The sequence below is a fragment of the Strix uralensis genome, chromosome 9 (assembly GCF_047716275.1).
Source record: "Strix uralensis isolate ZFMK-TIS-50842 chromosome 9, bStrUra1, whole genome shotgun sequence".
Taxonomy (NCBI): Eukaryota; Metazoa; Chordata; class Aves; order Strigiformes; family Strigidae; genus Strix; species Strix uralensis.
In genome coordinates, this window is record NC_133980.1 from 13102721 (window position 1) to 13123416 (window position 20696).

A 20696-nucleotide genomic window follows, 5' to 3' on the forward strand; every position below is an offset into this window, starting at 1 on the left:
TGGTAAAACATGTGCCAAAAAGTTGACACAATGTAACCAAAAAAATACAACACACACACACACACACAAAAAAAAAAAAAAAAGCAGCAAAGCATGCTGCAAAAGATGTATTTGGGACCTTAAATATTGTAGAGCATCACTGACCCCCACTGGGCTGGGACACTCACTGCAGATCACCCAAGTTGGGGGCCTGGTACTCATCAATGTGTTGGGCACACGGTCAGATCAACATTTGCCTACATTGCAAGGTGCCTTCCCTGGGGAATGAAGTGGGGGGCAACTTTGCTTTAGGTTTCGTGAAGATCACACTTTAGAAGCTTCCCATACAACTGGTGTAGACTAAACCAAGCCCATACATGTTCTTTATGTCCATTGTGGGTAGAGTAAAAAGTCATTGGCTTAGATTACTGCGAGGGACATTTTGGTTGGATGGAAAGAAAGGCTTGCCTAGTGGTAAGGTTAAGTACTCACTGAAATTTTTTGCCCAAGTTGTTGGTGAAATCTCCATTGCTGGAGGTTCTTGGGAACAGGTTAAACAAGTATCTGTCAAGAATGGTGTAGAGAGTTGATCCTGCCTTTGAGACAGTATGATAGTTTCCGTGACCTCTCAAGATCCTGTTCAACTTGAATTTTTACAACTTTGTGAGAAAATCAGGAGTGCTCTTCTGAACCTTTATTTTGTGGCAGTGATGCATTGTGGTTGCAATAATTTAGGAAGGTACCTCTGCCAATTTGGTAAGAACTCATCATAATCTGCTTATATCAGAAACAAGCTAAATTGTCTCTTGTGTCCCAGAGAGTTGAGGAGAGGGTGATGTAGACATGTAAGGGACAACGACCATAACCACATGAATGCTGAAGGAAGCACAGGCCTCTCTTCCTCTCTCATTAAACAGAAGACAATAGCAGAGGCACAAAACTCTTCATGCTCAGTTGATACATGGCTCAGCCAGGCTGCCAGAGAGCGACAGCATGGGCCATGCAGGGAGCATGTTCCTCCTGCCAGGGAGGGGATTCCAGCAGGACTGGTGCTGGGTGCTCCCTCTGAAATAGAGGAGCTTTTGTTCTGCAAGCCTGTCTCACCATCAAGCCTTTTCAGAGATGGTTTTGTGGTTAAAGAGACTAGGCTGGGATTGAGAAGATGCAGTCTGAGTTCCTGGCTCCGTCACAAGCTCCTTGCGTGACCTTCAGAAAGTTATTTAACCTGTGTGGGGTCTCAAGTTCCCCACCTGCATGTTAGGTGTCCTAACAGTCCTTCACCCTCCTGGGGTGTTAGAAGGATTCACCATGAGATCTAGTGACTGGCTGGGATAGTAACCTTGTGATGAGCAGCATGGAGAAGCATTTGAAAAGGTACAGTAAAGTGTTAGCAGCATGAGCCTGCACAGTGCATTTGCTGTGTGGAGTGGAATGGGACCTCTGGGGCATACTGAGAATGTGTCAGGTTTGCAGCCAAGCTAAGTCAGAATATGAAGTTGTATTGTGGTTGGAGGAGAGGGGTGCAAACAACAGGAGAGTGCAGCTACTGCTGGACAAGCACAGTACAAATGACAAGGAGGTCACTGCAGAGACTTGTAAATCTGGAGTACAAGTGCAACACAGTTAAAACAGAATAACCAGGACACAGTAATTAAATCATGGCCTTGGATTTAATTTATGAAGTGTTACAGGCACACGTTACAGCATGAAGCTCTGTTTACTGTGAAAGATTGTGTTTTCTGATGTCTGCTGAAGAAGAGGGAATTAAGATTGATCTGTCTCGTGTCCAAAGACCGTGTAAGAAAAGTGATGCATACAGCCTGCTACTGTCAAATGGCGAAACTTAAAGCTTGGATCCTGGCACAATAAACCGTTGCCCAAGGGCTTCCCACTCAGTGAGAAGTCTGAGTTCAAAAGTAAAAAAAGGGTAGGTAAGGAAGGCAAGGATGAGATGAGAAAAATACCATAGTTTCCTACAAAATGCACAAACTACCTTTGGGTTTCCCTTTGTATTGCTACTGCAGTGTCCTGAGTGCCAAAATGTTGGAATAACTCTGGGACAAATATAATCAGTGCATCTTTCCCTAACATAATCACAGTTGGACACATACCTCCCATGCTCCACAGGAAGGGAATAAATCCTCTCTTGTGGATCAGTGATTCCTATTTTATTCCCTTTGGACAAATCAAGGAACCCAGGACCCATTGTGTGCCTATGAGTTTCAGGACCTCTACTGCTGAGACTGAACTTGATTAAGGTGTACTGGCAGTTAAGGCCTGCTGTTACACTGTTATCCTGGTGGATTAACTTGTGCACCTGTATCCCTTTAAATTGGAATAATTGTGCCTGTCTGACATAGGTGCCCTGAGGAATCTTATGTGCTTGGGAAATGCTTGAAAACCCTTGGATAAAAGTCACTAGGAAAGAAGAGGGAGAGAGGGGAAAATCTTGTTACATTGTTGACTTATGGTCAACGTTGTCCTCGAAATGCTGTTTTGTCATCAATATTTCTTCATTAGGAATAATGATTTTTCCACATTTACTGCCAGCTGATTCAAAGCCATCCAAAAGCAGAATGTGTCATGAATCTCTAAAATGCATTTGCTGGCGAACTCTAAACAGAGATGATTAGAGAAATAACGCAGCGGAAATACTGGGTGTCTTGAGGCTGCCAGGGGAACTTTTAGCGAGAGATTTTGTTCAATGTATTTACGTATTTTAAAAATGTTCTCAGTACACTTTTGTAAAGGCAGTATGCTGTATTTCTTTAGTTCTTTCTTGCATAGTGTATCAGGGCTGCAGTGAGAAATGGGGAATACACTTAGCTGATCAAGGGGAATTGTGTAATTGATAGGCACTGAGGATATGACCTTCTGGTATATTCCCACAGTACAGTTAGGTGGGAAGCAGTTTTTTCCATCATGAAGTTTTTGAGATATCAACATTTTTTTCCCTACATTTCAGCAAATGCAGAACCTTCCTACTTTGATGCTTTTATCAGAAAATTATCCCCTATCTCCTCTCCACATAGAATACATGCTTTGAATTAATGAATTTAAACCTTTTGTAAAGAGGTTTGCACATTTTCTCTCTGCTTTCTTTACTTTTAGTATCTCTAGTTATTGCCTGAATTGTCTGTTAGGCACTGTATATCACATAGCAAGAGATGGTCGGTGCCCCTGATGGCTTAGTGTCTAAGTAGGTATGACAGACAAATAATGCTGTAGCCTAAAAAAGGCTAATGCAGTCCTTGGATGTACAAACAGGAGCATCTCAAGCTAGCTGGATGGAGTTACATTACCTCTGTATTTGGCTCCAGTATGATTGCTATCAGAATATTATGCCATAAGCATTAGAATGGCATGTACCTGTTCCATCATCCATCTTCAGTGGTGGATGTTTGTCTGATGGGCTCACATTCTTAATCTGACACTTAAAAGTGACTCATGTCTCAGATAAGGTTGGACATCCTGTATCTAATTCCTCATCTCCAGATCACACCCAAGACTCTGGCCAAATCTTAAGAATCTTGCTGAGTAACAGCTCAGATTATGGCCTTTCCTATTCATCTTCACAGATAAAAACTGCATCCAAGCTCCAGTGACCTTGAATCTCTGCAACATCCTTTTCTAAAAATGCAGTTTCTCCCTGTTCATGCACAACTAGAATGCAGCTGCAGAAATCACTCTCTAGCTTGTAACATAGGCCAGATCATTCCCGCCTCTTAATCTCTCCTCTGGTTTCATTTCTGCATCATATCAAACAGAAGCTTCTTGTCTTTACTTGCATGGCCTGTAATGGCCTATTCCCACCCTTTTTTTTCTCTAGTATTCCCCAGTGACATATTAACTCATCCTTCCTATCTGCAGGTGTCTGTGTTCAAGCACGTACGTTCCCTTTTGTGCTGTCTTTGTCCTTTCCTCAGAAGCATCCCATTAAACTTCCCTCAAACTCCCTCTGGATCCTCTTTCAAATTCTTCCTTAACCTCTTCCTTTGCCTGGCTCTCTACAGGCTCCTTGTCAACAGTAAAACGTTTAGAGTGCTGAGACCACAATTTTCCTTGCTGATCAGTTTTGTCTGGTTGCTTCTTTGTATTTCCTATCTATACCTGGTTGTTATTGCTTGTATTAGATTGTAAACTCCTGCAGTTGGGCCCTTCTTTGAAATCTGTGTTTGTCCAATAGTCAGCACAACAGGGTGGTTCCGTGGTCTGAGCAGCCAGGATCTGTGGTGGTATAAGCAAAACCCATGTAATAATAGTAATAAAATAATGAGAAGTTAGAATGTAGCAGCATGTGCAATATGAGCTCCTCTCCTCCCTTCCCTCTCTTCCATCAGATTCAAATTTCTTGTACAACAAAAGACAGTAAATGGGGTTTCAGAATAAGGTATATAGTAGGTGATGTTTCCTTTCAGCTGTTGAATTCTTTCCTTGTGATCCAGTCAGTAATAATGGTATTTCCAGCAGTTTCAGCAGGGGAGCCTCTGTGGGCACCTCTCTATGTGCCCCCAAGGTAAGACCAACATGTGGCAGCCAGGCTAGGCTGAAGGAAGGTCATGGACAAGGTTATGAACCTCTTTCATGCAAAAATAGAGGACTCCAGTCTCCCAGGCTTGCTGCCAACGTATCACCTTCTAGTTTTGCTGAAATGATCTTGAAAAAAGACCTAAAAGAGACTGAAGGGGCAAAAGAAGAATGTTGAAATGACATAGTTTCATCTTCATGCAGTTTAGTACTAATTTTGTCCTTTGTCTTTAAGCTGCCTTTTAAGTGCTGTTTGTCTCTGTGGGAAGCAAATGGGTCACGTTGTTCTATGTTTCTACTGTAATACGCTGCCTGCTATTTTTCTCTTAGATTATTTGTGTAATCTTTTTTGTGCAATCTGTTTGTTCTTGAGTCTTGCAAGCTTTGCCTTTGCTACTTCTTTCCCAATAAGCAGTGCAACTTGTTCTGTATTCACTCATGGGCATTCTGCACACAACGGACTGGGTTATTTCAACCAGTGTGAAAATATTAAAATGGAGAACATGTGTGGGCACTTAATTGTGGTGAGTCCAACCACAAATACCTTCGCCCTTGGTAACTGGCACACAGGAAAAGCAGACCTTTGTTTTGTTTTTATCAGACATAATGATAGATACATTGTTTTTAGTGGGGTTTTTCTGGTTTTCTAAGGAAATGAGGCTTGTGCAATCACACCGCCTGTGTGCATGTGCTTCTCTGTCAGTTCCTCCCTCACCAATAATGCTTGAAACTAATAGCCATTTTTAACCAAATTTGAGCGAGGTGCAGGAGCTGGGGGAGGTGACCTGTTTTTACACAAGTCTTGTGAGTTCCCAGATTGCACCAAAGTCTGCAGAAGGTGCAGCCTCTAACGGCCACATCACTTCAAGCCAGATCAGCCATGTATTTGCTCATATGCCTTTACATGGATCCAGCCACCTAACTGTAAGGTCCCAAATTTGAATATTTTGGCTTACTTGCTTTTACCCTTTGGGCGAGTGAGTCAGTTGGGGGTGGTGCTAGGCACAGAGTTTGTATTTTGATTCTTACTGGAGTGGCCATGTCTCATGAAAAACATGGTTTGCTCCAGGCCACGGTGTTATAATTTGCATATAAACTTATGAAAAAGGAAGCTTTCTTTAAGTTTTCCTGTGCAAGAATTTACAGGAGCTTTTCTGTCTGTGTACATAATAGCAGAAGCTGGACTTCTCATAAATGTAGATGGATTAAGTTTGTCACTGCCTGAATGGGAATCTTCTGTGGAAAAACCCAGAAAGAGGAAGGAAAGCCTAAGGAAATACCAACCTCAAGGGGAGAAGTTGGCCAAGACTTATGTTGTGCTGCTCTTTGGTTTGTACCTGGCCACCAGCAGTGTAGTTGGGGAATGCCTCAGAGCCGTGCAGGAATGTAGCCTCAGGGTACCTTTGGGAGGCAGAGAAGATGTCTTTATGCCCTTTGCTCAAAGAGAGAACAGAGGTAGACAGGCACCAAGTGATTTGCCAGAGATTACAAGGGTATATATTTGAGTTAGGAAACAGACCCACGTCTCCTGACACAAGAAGTACAGCCAGACTACATATAGACAGCTTCTCCAGCAAATGGAGAGATGCCTTGGTCAAAGAGGAAAATAAATGTTGAAGTATACAAGAGCTGGCTGAATTATGAATGTGAGAAGAGGAGGAGGGGAAGAAAAGATTCCCACATGTTCTACTCAGATGTTAACAAAGAAAGCTGAGAAGTGTTTGCATAGACACTACATTATTCCATGTCCAAATGCCTCATAAAAATAATACCGGATGATCACAGAATGGCACACCAGGGAAAATAAATTCTTCAGTGGAATATTCCCTCTGGAAAAACACTGTGTAAAGTAATACACTAATGGCTTTCAATTTCATGTTTTATATATAGAGATATTAACTGCTCCCCAGATGTCTCTTTATATTACAGCCCAGCTACACGAGCAGTTTGGAGAAGGCCCTGGAGCACGCTCGGTCTTGTCCGCACACAGGACCAAGCAGTGCTCTCCTGTTGTTCATGCAACTCCTGGGTTGTATACAGTGGGTTACTTCTGCCTCCTTCCCAGAGCAGTACTGCTCCCATGGTTCTCTCCAGTGGGTTGGGATTTTTTTTCGTCTTCCTAGCCCTCATGTTTTTTTCCATTCTTCCCCCGTGCTCTGTAGCCTCACCACCATGCTGGGAACCCTGCATTCCTTCTCTGCTTGTAAAAAAGGAGTCCGCACAAGAAGTGTATGGTGGAATGATTAAAGCACAACACTGTCAGTCAAAAAGCTAATAACAAATGCTAAAGAAAGTTAAGTATAAAAACAACATTATTAATTCCTTTTGGAGGGGGTTTCCAGGCTTGTCTGGAATTATCTGGTGATTTCTCTCTCCACATTGCTCAGACTAGGAGCTGTTTGAGTCAGGAACTGTCTGTCCTGTATAATGCCAACTACAGTTACACTGTTGTAGCAAATCAGAATGATCTGGGTTCTTTTCCAAGCTTTCCTAATATATCTCAAATGTGTATATATATCATCCTGCCACATCCTGAAGGATCCAAAAGTAGCTTACACGCTTTGTTCCTTGGATGTAGCCTATTGGAGTCTGGGACAGGCAAGGAAGAAGTCATGAGTGTAGGGACATTGATGTTACACTGCGCAAGGACAGCAGCCCTGCCATTGGGATGATGAGGCATGTCCAAGTCCTTTTAGGAAGTTTTGCAGTATTTGTTTGAAAAGGCCAATAAACACACACCATGGTATGAGAGAACATTATATAGTTGCTGGATTATTTAATTATTATGAGGGACATATTATTTGTATACTCATTTATGAGTAATTCTATTTTGAACTCAGTCTGCTTTCCTGCCTGCACCTCAGTGACCACCCCACCCCACCTGTAGAACTTTGAAGAAGTGCAGGGTCTCAGCACTGAGGACACCACAATTATTCTCAAACTGAAGGAACACCGTTTTGAGAGGGACAAAGCCCCAGACCACAGTTGCTCTGTTGCCTTCGGTGGGGCTCTCCTGCATAGGGTGGCTGAGGTTGTTCTAAATACCTTCCATAACTTTGTGTATGAATTATTTAAAATATCAACTTTTTATTTTAAATATCAACTAGCTCAGCATCAGCACGTTAGCAAGAGCGGGAGGATTAATTCTGCTATACTGGCAAAAGCGTAAAAAGTGAAATCCTTTTGCCAGTATAATTGGCTTCATTGAGGGAATTGATTTAAGCTGTACAAGCAAAAACTACTCTTTAAATGGTAACAATTGCGCTGCCACCAGGCAGCTTTACGAGGCATCCTACCACAAAATCCTTTCATGTGGAGGCAAGACTTTAGGCACAGGTTTATCCCGCATAACTAAGAAGCTGAGGGTGACTATATGGCTGTGTTAGATGATGGCTGAATGGTTTGCATCTGGGGCTCAGACTCCTTACGATGATTGCTGGCTAGCAGCAGCAGCAGTAGAACTGATATCAGTGCAGTCTCAGGAGCCAGTTTCAAACCTCTTTAGATCTTTTCATATGGGCCAGCACCAGAGTTCCTTCCAGTGGCACTGGATATTTGCCAGTAGTGCCACAAATTGCTCTTCTGTTGACTGAGCTGCCATGTCCCCCTTACCCACTACGCAGCACAAGCTTGTGGGAGGACTTTCTCTGCAGTTGAGACCAGGGGCTTGCTTTAACTCATGTCCTTTACCTTTGGTGACAGGCCGCTGTGCCCGCTGTGGGGAGAATGTTGTTGGGGAAGGCACTGGCTGCACGGCCATGGACCAGGTCTTCCATGTGGAGTGCTTCACCTGCATGATGTGCAACAACAAGCTGAGGGGACAGCCTTTCTACGCAGTGGAGAAGAAAGCCTACTGTGAACCCTGCTATATTGTAAGTACTCACTCTTGTTTGCACCCTGATTTTAATTCACGGACATTGGAAACATTGATTTCTTTTACTGCTGTACAGTTGCCTTACAGTTAAAACCTGACAATCCCATGGCAGTACTGTGGGCACCATTTTTTCCATGGTCTTCAGAACTCTGATCATTTCTGCTTCCTGGGTGAATTTCATTTCCTGGTCTAACCTATCTCTGAAATGAAGTGACCAAAGCAGGGGAGAGAAGTGCTTTTTGTGATTAAGTCAGCTCTATAAGGAGCAGACTACGCAGTGATTTTTAAGCGGCAGTGTTGCTCTCAGAAGCTTTCTGTGTTGAGAAACCTGATACTAAAATGCTTACAGACTGTAGTGCCCACTGATATTAAGGAGGTGGGATGCAAGGTAGCACTAAAACTTCTAAAATCAAGACCTTTGCATTGCTTGATGGAAGTCCTTCTAGTGAACTAAGTCTTTGGATTGGATACCTTTTGAAGCTTACCTTACCCTAAAATTTCATTTCATGCCTCCAACAAGCTCTTAAAGCAAACAATTAACAGTTGCTCTGAGGAGCTGCACCTTTTAAGACGCTGCCATAGGAGCTAGTTGGAACCAGTTACACAGTTGCGAATTAAAAGAAACATCACATAATGTGCCTGAGGCCTTACCTTGGTGTGACTTTAGCATACAGTATATAGGGATAATCCTTGTAATTTAGAATGAGAAAAGCACCAAAACATTCTTAAAGCATTGATAGGTCTTTCTCTAAACCCGCAATTCAAAGTTCTTTTTATAAACACTGAACCTGAGATCCTTCCAGAATTGGATTTGCACTTCTGAAAGTAGAAATTGATGCTTTTCTTGACATTTCTGGTATTCCAATGGTAATTAAAGAAATAATAAGTATTTCTGAAAAGGCCACCAATATTCCGTTATTCCTTCTGTTTCTGCAGAGCCTTTGCGGTAGGATTATTGCTGAATATAAAAAGGGAAGGTTCAGTCTTATTTACAATGGCAGTGATATATGGGCCTTGTTAATTGGCTTTTAAAAACTAAATGATCTTTTGATGGAATATGTACCTTTTAAACCATTTCCATTTTTGTTTGCACTAAAATGATTGCACCATAAAAAATTTAAGGTTTATTTCGTGGCAAGTTTGACCATGTGCAAAGCACTGGAGACTTTAGGAAGGTGCATTCATAATATGTATGACTGGAAAAACTTTATGTAACTGGAATTAAACATTTCATTGACTTCAGGCAGGAATTGACTTCATCTTCTTGGAGATTGATGCTTTCTTTTCCTCTTTTTTAAATCAAGCACGCATTCTACACCACTCATCTTTAGTTTGGGAAAACATCTGCATTAACCACTGTAGTAATGGTTTAAGATTATTTAATCCCATTACTTATACACTTCATTAGCCTGAGTGAATTGTTGGCAAGGGTTCAGTAAACTTCCTACATTGGGAGATAAAAGGATAAAAAAGGAAAGGGAGAAGGATTCTGTTCCTCATTTTCTTTCAAATTTATCTTCTATCTATTTAAGGGATAAAGGAACGATAATTGCCTGGTTGCATCTGCGTTTGTACGTTCTGCAATACGGCTTTGCAGCTCTAAGTACAGAGGAAAGAGTAAACGTTTAATAGCTTTCTTATATATAACCAGAAGGGGCCTTTAAATGTTTATCCATGCAGTCCACAAAAACCTGGTTATGGACTTAACCCAAAACACGTCTGGATCCATCTGCTGCTGCACAAGCAGGGGAAAGGATGGCGATGCTGATGGGGCTACGTATGTGTAGCTGGACAGCTGGTACCATGAGTGGGAAATGGAAAGCGGGAATCTGGTAGTCTGATGCAGCAGAGGAAAAAAAAAAGCCACCCAAGCACACATTAAACTCTTCAGTGTGGAAGAAAGAACTGTTGGAAGCCTAAGTCTCCAATACCCTTCAGAAAGCTAAGGACTCTGCTGTGCTGAAAGCCAGATCTACAAGGGATCTTGGCACCTGTCATGCCTGAGGTTTTAGGCCTGAGGAATTTGTGTCGTTGACCATATGTCTCATTGATTTTTCAATGAAATGAGGGCTGCATTGGCTTCAGTAGGATGATGGGTGCCTAAGTACGCTGGGGGCCTGAGCTAGGCTTGCAAGTTGTTCTTGCAAATGGATTGGGGGCCCTTAAATTGCTGAGGCTTTTGCCTTTAGATGTGTGATGCAGTCATACTGAAGTCAATGAGAGTTAATGACCTGCTTAAAATCTAGCCTGTACTTAAGGATTTTGCTGAATTGTGGCCTCTGATTTTTTTGGAGCTTCCCCAAGCCCCATTATCAGAAAATAACTTGGACACTTGGAGCCCTAGTTCTGTAAGAAATCAATGGGACTGATGAACCCAGACTCAGATTCCTGTGGACCTGAATTCCCATGAAAGGTGGAGCCTGTGTGACTAGCCCAAGATAGCACAGCTAATCCATGGCTGTGGCCAGCTGGGAAAACAGGATTCTCAGCTGGTATAAATCGGAGTAATTCAATGAAGCTTGTTTACTGTTCTACCTAATTCACACTGTTTTCTAGCACACATCCCCATCTCCCCAAGTCCAAAACTCTTGACCTATTATGCAAGCCATTAGGCCAAGCTGCTTCATTTATATTTAGAAAATGAACTGTAATATTTGCCTGGTCGTGATATATAAATTCATGAATTCTCTGATTATTTTTTTCAATAATTCCCTTGTGTGACTTGTGGCCTTACGCACATAAAAACTATGCACAAAAATAAAAATACACGTTTTTCAACAGTTAGAATTGGCTAATCTTCTCAGTTTATTATGTGACTCTTCTTAGTTGTGGTGGAGTGAAGCCATAATTAAGATTACTGCAAAGAGCTGTATTTAATTACTGGTTAGTCAATACCAAGCCTAAATAGCCTGCAGAAGGGGGTTTTGTTGGTTTTGTTTTTGTTTCTGGTTTTATTTATCAGTGACCCAGTTAAGATGAAATTCCCCAAAAGTCTGAATTAACATCTGAGGAGATCAATCACCTGTTTAGAAAAATGTGTTTTTCCTAATGGGAATCTGAGTACCAGAGTTAATTTCTTTCACACAAAAATCCCCCCACCCAAAAGACAGTCACTATTATTTCCTGTTACTTCTTCTGAATGCAGTGAGTTCTGTTGTCAATGTGTTTGCTGGTTTTGCTCTGCATCCAAGGATTCTTTCATTATTGATGTTATTTCTAAAAGAGTACCAGTCTTCTCCATTAAGACACTTCTGCTGAACTAAAAGCAACTGTAAAAAATAAAGTGTTAATAGGAGACAGATGTCTGCTAGTCATTATGACAGTCAAGTAACATCTGAAATATCATGATAGGGTTTCCAGTGTAACCAGCATACTGCTGTACACGTGATGAATGCTGTGTCTGCAGTATGTTATCAGTATACTTTTCTCCTCCCTTACAGGGCAAATTACTGACAAAACATTTGGTTTGCTTCCTTTAAGTAGTTGAAGGGATTTTAGTGCTGGACTCAGTGCAGAGAAAAGGTTAAGAGTAATATCAGTGGAACCGTTGTTATAAAAGATTGAAGAGCAAGATGTTAGAGCAGTGCCAGCTGTCTGCTTTCCAAATACCGTATTATCCTAAGGACTGAACACAAGGTTAACCAGACACGCTGGTCTGGCAAGAGTGATGCTGCTGTTTTGTGAATGGGATGTTCTTTGATGTCCTGATGACTTTCTCCAGGACGTGGAAATTTTCCTCTGTTTTTTATCCCCTTTCCTTGCAGTCCGGTGGTTGGAAGTTGGAGATAAGCTGTCTGAGGCTGAGAGGTGCTGAGCACCTGCATTAGCACAGAAAGCAGAAAGATCTTGCAGATGCTTCTGGCCTCTGAGGGTTTCTTCTGTCATGTCCAACTCAATGTGACCCACCGCTGGCCCCCAAGGGAAGGACCATGGTGCAGTGGGGCAGGGAACGAGAAAGCAGAAATAACGAACCAAGCAAAGCAGAAATAGCCAGGGTCAGATGATGGAGAGTTCAGAGAACTGGTGGGCTAGAAATGATGAGCAATTGACAGAGAGGGAAGAAACTGTCTCAAGTCTGCCTGTCTAGCTAGAGTGGAGGAAGATGGTGGGTATGCTCTGCAGTGCCCTATGGAGATCGAGGTTTCCTGTTTCTGCTGCGCCCTGCAAGATATTGAGGACATGACCTTAAACCCTCCCCCAAAGATCATTTACAAGGATTTTGCAGGGTCAGGTTCATCTTTCCATAGTGCTAAACCTGTGGAAGTGCTTGAAAGGGGAAGAATTGCAGGTGGAAGTCCTGCCCTGATCACTGCTGTTCCGCAGCTTTAGTCAGGATCATAGTGCTCCACTTTTTTCCCCGATTACTTGTTTTGTGAGAAAAAAAAAAACTGTATCTTCAAGGTTTCTCTCTCTTACTAGCTTCTAACTTCCTGGCCTATCAGATGCAGTAGTTCAATAGAAGAAGATAGTTCAGAGCAGGAAGCAAGAGAAATGCTGATGTTTTAGTAAATGGTACGACTAGAGCCACTGGTGCCGTGGAGCATTCTGGGAAAGCTTAAATTTGCTAATCGTTCTGAAATGTCAGTGTTAACTCAATTTGTGCTCATTGAGATATCTGGTAAAACTGCTATCGGCTTCAGTGCGGCTGGTATTGTAAATCTCACCCTGTGTATGCACGTGACTGTGGTTGTTTGAAAGCCATGCAAGAGCAGCTACCTCCAGCACATATGGTTTAAAGTGTAAGGTTGATCCCTGCAGTGAAATTACATCTATTTTTAAAAATAATTCTGCAATTTGTAAGCAGAGATTACAGCACTAATTTAGCAACCATGTAACAATTTAAATTGGACCAGAAAAGAGAAACTATAATTTAAAGATTTTTTTATGATACAAGTTTTCTTCTTTTTAAAGTAAAAAGCCCTTTATTCTTGTTTTTGTCAAGCAACGTATTGAATTTGAGAGTAATTTATGGAAAGTGCTGCCAGCATGGTATTGCGAGTGCTCCACAATTTGAATTTAAACTGCTCAATGGGATCATTAAGACTATTATGCCTGCTTTCCAAAGAGTTTGAATTCAAAATGACAACTGGAACAAAAATATAAAATAAACTAAAGAGAAGTCACGCACTCTTTACGTGGTGGAATTTTTCTGCCCTCGAAATATTTCATTGAGATCAATGCTCTTCTTCAGTCCTCCTCTAGAAAAAAGCTGGTGTTGCTAGTTTTAGTTCGGTGCTCCTGCGTGAGTCATCGGCAGCAGGGAGCTGAACCTGTGACCCGTGGATCTAAAAGCATTAAGTCTCGGCTGCCATAGCAGAGAGATGCAGCTTGGCTGCACCAGGCAGCAGCGGGCTCCTGCCCTGGATATTTCTTAACCCACAACAAAAGAGCTCCATGGGCATAGCAGACACAAAGCAGGTCCAGAGTTTTGGTTTCTTACAGGCATGTTTTAATCCTATTGATTACTAGCTTTGATAATTTTGCTAGTCTAGGCCAAATTGCTGACTACTTTGAAAAAAATTATGGCAAGGGAAGACTGTCATTCCTGGTGAACTGATCATCATTTGTAAAACTGAAAAATCAATAAATCCCTTAAGAGTGTAACAGCCCTTTCTATTAATACCACCCAGCACCGGTTGATATAAAAAATACAGATGGAAGCTGGGGGAGGAGTGGTGGCCATAAGCTCAGCACTACTACTTTGAGTGGTAAATGGTCTTGTGCAATCTGGGCATAAAATAGCGGAGGATGAGGTGCTATTGCGTAAGCTACACCTGGCGCTTCCAGGAGTCCAAGTCTAGGAGGTACAAAAATGTGTGTGTGTGAGAGAACACATCAATGAAGCAGCTTCTGTCAAAACTGCGGCGGATGCTGAACTTAGCTGACCCTCTTGAAGCCTGGATCTGTTTTTTCAGTGGCCTACCAGCTGTTATAGGGGAAGGGTCATGCCTCTTATTTTGTCACTAGATAGGAGGAAAAGGTTCCTTTGTGGGGGGGCCGGCGTCAATAACGTCCTTTCTGAACTGGAATTATAAGGAACAGGGAGAAAGCATACCATGAGATGATGCGGTATGCTCTATATGAACTCCTCTGTGGAGGCTCAGAGGCTGATATCAAAGAGAACAGGGCCAATTCATCTCACTGTTGAACAAGGACTGGACAAGAAGTCTACAAATGAAGGCTGTAAAATGAAAAATTCCTAAGTGCTCTTAGAAGACGTGAGAGTGTGAGCCCTGCCAAGAATTGCACTGGGCTCACCTTGGTGGAGGAGTCTCCGAGTAAGATCACACACTTGTCTGCTGAGGGTGGCTTAGAGGATGAAATTATTCTTTTCTCAGCAGGATGTGCTTGGCTAACTGGTTCAAATGACTTGATGAGATTAAAGGTGTAGTGCACCCTATTTTCAACCTCCAGTTGCTGTTTGCCTTTATGGTGTTGACTATTGCAAATGCAGCTGATTGATGTTGAAGTAGATAATGAGAGGATCAGGCCACACCTTGCTATAATTGACTTTCAGAAAGTTGAGCAGGGTGTTGCTTTAGAGGATGGATTTTGGAGGTAAAGCAACTTGATACTACCAATGATAGCAGTGTTTTGAGGGGGATATTTCTGGAAAAGTCACTGTAGTGCTGGACAGCATCTTAATAGATACATGTGTTGGAAGATTCGGTATGAAGTGCTGATTAACTAGTTCAGTGATATCTTTGTAGCTCAAAGTTTTGCTAGGGATGGATGGATCATTTCCCACTCCTCTCCATGGTCCATCTTTATGAATGTGTCCTTACTAGGTGAAGGCTCCTCCTCCACACCTGAGCTTACTTGAGACTTTTGTGATGGCTTGCTAGAATTCAGATCTTTCCTCCTGCGTGTGTTGGCAGCCATAACAAGTTGAATTGTCTTCTTGTCTCTGCCTTGCACTTTTATAATTCGAGGCATTTTTTATATTTTATTATATGAACAAAACATTGATTTGACATGTATAATCTAGAAAAACTATACCATGGGAAACTTTGTGGAGGCAGTTCTTAGTGTAAGTGAAATAAGATGATATTGTGGAGAACCAGGTGCTGCCATTCAGTGAATTTCTCACCTCACAGGATGAATTCCACTGGCCAAGTGTATTTTCTTACGAAGAAAATAGTCTCCCTTTCTGCAGGACCAGTGGGGTTTTATGGCTCCTAGCTATACATCTGCTTATGGATCATACTACAATAGAGGGGATGGTGAAGTCATTTAGCAATGACTTCAAGCTGTGTGTTGAGATTTCCCTTTAGAAGGTAGCCCAACTCTTGTCTGCCTTTGAAAGCTAGCAGAAACAGCTTATAGGAAAGAATAAAGTCTTATGTAACAGCATCTTTGTAGTAGTGAGAAAATCTTCCTCATTTGTGCTCAAGTGTAGATGGGTATTAGATGGCAAGCCATGTCTAGTGTTTTTGGCATTTGTCTCTGCTTTTCTTTCAATTGTACTTCACCTTCTGGGCAAAGTATTTGCTGCTTTCACCCTATGCTACCTGAGTAGTATCTAGAGATCCCACTGTAATAAACTCTCATTGTGGTGTGTCAGTGAATGACAGGCGATAGCCTCTGCCTCTAAAACCCTTCCTGGTAAACAGCAGCAAGTGGAAGGGAAAGGCAGTGGCTTTGCCTCCATATTGCAGATAGAGAACTAACGCAAAGAAGATTAAATGCAGTTTGTCTAGGGCATGGATCTTCATTGCTGGAAGCCTTCAAGGGCAGGGGGGCCAAACATTTGTAAAGAACAGTAAAGATCTAGTCAAGCCTTCTCTAGGCAAGGGCAGACCCAGGAGTCTTTTCTAGCCTGGCTTCCTCCCATTCCGAGCTTGAGTGACCTGGCCAGGACCATAAACCATGCCCTGCAGCGTACAGCTCATGTTTTCCACATCCCAATGTTCTGCCTAGTTGCAGTTCAGCCTGCAAAGATCTTCAAGTGATGGAGCTACCTGTCTTTTCTTCCCCTCCTCAAACTACTGCAGTTTGGGGACTGGGCATGAATATATGAACAAGCAGCTGAAAACTGAGTGAGGGTGCTTGGAAAACCCAGGATGATGGGAGGTACCACGAATGTGTTCCCTTCCATGAAGTCCTACTGCTTGCTTGTAACCCCACATAGTTATTTGTCAATTCAAACTGCTGAAGACAATTACTTTGGAAAGGCTGTTATTTATTTGAAATAGGGCCTGTAATTTAGGTGTGCGTTTCCATCAGATCCATGTATTACTGAGTTTGCTCTGTCCTTCCTAATGCAGTGATGTCAAAATGCTGCAGCGTCCAGAGATGATAAAAATCAGAACTCACTGAAGTAAATACAGAGTTAATATTTTTAGCAAACCCTTCTGATTATTTTGCACTGCTAATCCTATGCTAGCAGAGCTGCTGGTAAAGCATAGGCCTTGCAGCCAGGCTGTGATACCTGCCAGTAACAGAGCTGAATCTGTCCTGGAGGGGTGCGTTTGGATTTAGCAGGTATGATTTCCCCTTAGCAGCCTTGCAGAGAACAGAAAGTCTTCTCTTGCTCGCTCTTCAATTCCAAATGCCCTCTTACTTCGGTCCAGACAGCAATTTGCAAGCCTGAGTGCCAGGGAGGCGAGCGGGCTCTTGCAGCGTGCCACTTCAGCCATCTCCTTGGTGAAGCCACATTCTGAGGAATTTGCTCTGGCAAAAACTCAGTCTGTGAGTCGATCCTCCCTCTAGCGTCCTGCCTCTGTTTCTTCACACCAGGACATCAGTTTGCCTGCATGCAATGTTTGTTTGCAGTAGAGGAAACTGTTTAACTTGCCATCGCACACACACACAAACCCCAGTGGGCTTGGTAGATTTCTGGTTAGAAAAAACAAAATCATGCCAGTTTAGGGAAAGCGCAACAAGCATGAACGATGACAGGAGAAAAAGTTTATTGATTCTAAGAGTATGGTGAGTGTTTGGTGCTCATAGAGGGTCAAAGCAAATTGCAAGTGTGTTGTTTTTTCTCAAGCTGCATTGATTATAAAGCTGTGGGCCAAGTACAATATTGACAGGAGAGATAATCATCCACTGGGGTATTTTGGTCAGAATGAAGACCAGATTATAGCTCAACTCTGGTGCTGTAGCATTTGTTGGGGACAAGAGATTATTGTGCACTGGTAGGTAGCAGCTTTCACAGGAGCAGAGCGCGTGTTGGTTAATGTTGCCAGCGAGACCTGCAGTCCCTGTATCCACACCCAACCCTGTGAGGACCATCCATATGAGTTGAGGCAGTGATGGCACCACGTGCATCAGCAAGCGTGGAACTGGTGGGGCGTCTGGATGGTTTAAAATGAGTGATGAGATCCACACGACGTTGCCTCTGCTTTTCCCTGGCTGCTGTTTCCTGACAAACATTTGACATGGAAGCACCACGTAGGTTTTTCACAGCAACCTGATGCTGTAACCCTCAAAGCAGACTTGCCACGCGGCTCTCAGAGGCAGTGTAGTAAGTACAGGGAACTGGAAACTGGTGGCAATCTTTATGTTACATGCCCATGTTTCCAACGGCTTTTGTTGTCAAAAACGGAGTTTCACGTAGGGGAAAAAAAAAACCAAACCAAGAAAACTTTGTAACATCTTTGGTTTCAGGTATAAAGCAGGATTCAGTAGGCTTCTTCAGGCACCATAGAAATGTGCTCCTGCAAACGCTGGGGACTGGAAAAGATCTTTGTATTGTTTTGATTTTTATTGTCTTGCTGAAGTTAATATTCTAACATGTGATAGTTTAATGCTGTGGCTCATTGTATTTGCATCCTTGCTGTTTGACTCTTTAACACTAAGCGGCCCTCTGTTGTTTTCAGATTCTCGTGTTACCCAATGCTCTTTATGTAGGTATTTTTTCAAACTACTCTGAAACTCTAAACAAATGATGGTTAAGGTACCCAAAACCTAAAAGTTGCTCCTGACCAAACCTGGATATTTTCCCTTGCTTGTGAAGGGAAATATAGCAAGAGAGGAAAAAAAAAAAAACAGTGTTGAAATGTAAATTAACTTTCAGATGTTATCAGGGATTGAGATTTTAAGTATGAATATTCCATTAGCTCCCGACAATGTAGTTTTTTGTTTAAGGACGTGTTTGAACCAATACACCATCTTGGCGTTCCACCAACAGAGGTATCTGTGTAAATGCAATCTGTGTTAAAGCCAGACAACACTTTTAAAAATTTATTTAATATTTCCTACAGCAAGCCATCTGTGACTGGTCATATTTTAGGAAGCAAACGAACATCATAGCGACGTTCTCCACTTGATTTGAGTAACTTTTAGACTTTTTAAAATTAAATGTTCTGCCAAATATTTATGTTCTGTTGTGAAAAGAAAAATATTTGTTTGACATCCTAGTCTCCCTGGCAATTCACAGTTGGTTGCTCCTCTTAGGAGCTGTGCTTTTCTCATGGGTAGTGCAAAAGAAGGGTATGAGCATCCCTGATGCTACCTTTTGAGCTCGCTCCTCAGCAGCAAGTAGGGGCAGATGTAGCACACAATGGGGCTTTGCAGGGAGCAAGAGAGGTAAAGCCCTGGGTCTTTGCATGGAGGATACGGTGTGCAACAGGGGCAGGTTTGGGGCCAGATTGTGCCCACTGCTGGCATTGCTGGGTCAGGGAGTGGCAGAATAGCCACCAGGGCACAGGTGACCACTGCAGCACTCCTGCCAATGTGCAAAAGGCTCAAGAGTTCCTGGAAAAGCCAAACCACTTTGCAAGATGTCTTCCAGTGCATCTACCACAGACTCTGCAGCCATCACCAAGGCAACCAAGTTGCCAGAATTTAGTGGCAGCAAGGCAGAAGGAAAAATTAGTGATTGACTAAATCGTGGCTGGCTAAATTAGGCTGGCAAATGCTACTGAGCCTAAACTGCCCTGCTGGAGCTGAGCTGTGCTCTAAGTAATATATGCCCTGCTTTTAGTAATAATTTTCACAGAAATCTTGTATTTTAGCATGTTCCACAGATTTATGGCTGGCTTAAACTTAATCACTCTAAGGTAGTGAAATGCATTTGTTTAAGGGCTCAGAAATTGGTGTGATCCTCTTATTACACAAAGGTACTAATAAACAACTAAAATATCTGAAACAGTCCTGAAGTAGTTAATTCCATTTTGGAAAGGCTGAAATGTTCTGAAGAGTCCCTTGTGGCGTAGCACCAATTTTCACTCAGTACTCATTTGGAATGGTCCATATAACTTGCCTGTACTTACCACCTTGGGACTGTTGCAACCAGGAGAAGTCCAGCACATAACCTATCTACGTGTGTCTGTCACCTATAGTATCAATGCCATACATAGAATATACTTATTCTCACTTATATGCTGGAAAGAGGCCCTTGCAACACAGAGAAGGAAGAGAAAGCAGTCCTCATTTGCTCTATTACCTCTGACAGGTTTACTTTCACTGTGGCATGGCCATAAGATTAAAGTTTTATAGCAACATCACCTCCATCCAGACAAAAAAAACCATAAAACCTCTCCTCTCTGCTACTTAGATTTCAAACTCTTTTATAGAGCTTCTGCATCTGTTAATAAAATCCTTAATTCATTTTGAACATTTTATTGTCACTTCAGATAAAAGTTTAATCAGGTAGAATTATTGCCCTTCTAATATTCCCTTAACCTTTGCATTTTAGACTTAGACCATATCAGTTAAATTTTAAAATCACTTTTTTATAGACTTGAATGCCCCCATCTCTGTTTTAGAGGGTACTTTTGCACAGAAATGCCGTAGTCTGTCTTGAGGTCATGTGAAAACTTAAAAGGCTCTAATATGAGCACTGCTCACTTTCCGCTGAAGTGTCTTGCATGCCCTATTAATTACTTTAATGGTGACATGCTGGTTTAAGGGAGTTCTTTATTAATACTACTAAATCTTTTTTTATTGTTGTTTAAACACTTTTTCTTTCCTTTATGTAGATGTATTTAATCCTTTCTGTCTTTAAAATAAATGAGTGCATAACTCCACATGAGGCATTTGACACCCATTTTGCGTTCTCGGGAGGGGGTAGGGGAGCATTTTTCTCCTTTGCCTGTAATGTCCACATCCCAGCATAGAAGTGCACATCTGTACTTGTGTCTAATCATTTGTGGTGGAAGCAATTTTTGAAATCTGGTGTCTGCCTTTGCAGAAATAATATGCAGTGAACTTGCTTTTACTTTTCCAGGATGTTGAGATTTTAGAGGTCAGTTTGGCTTTCTTGTTGAAAAGTGTAGCACTCCCAGTTCAAGAGAGGACTTGCTTATGTTTGAGCCCTTTCCTAGCAAGGAGGACACATTGATTTTTCTCTCCTTAGTCTGAACTCTTT

At 42.1% G+C, this 20696-nt stretch overlaps 1 protein-coding gene across 23 annotated transcripts in view; it reads left to right on the forward strand.

The window, feature by feature from the left end:
• Positions 1-20696, forward strand: part of LPP (LIM domain containing preferred translocation partner in lipoma) — a 348425-nt gene that overhangs the window by 280568 nt on the left and 47161 nt on the right. For all 23 annotated transcript variants that reach the window (XM_074877369.1, XM_074877381.1, XM_074877366.1 and 20 more), the window contains one exon: positions 8209-8378. In XM_074877369.1, coding sequence (XP_074733470.1) covers positions 8209-8378 — 170 coding nt within the window. The remainder of the gene's footprint in view (positions 1-8208; positions 8379-20696) is intronic.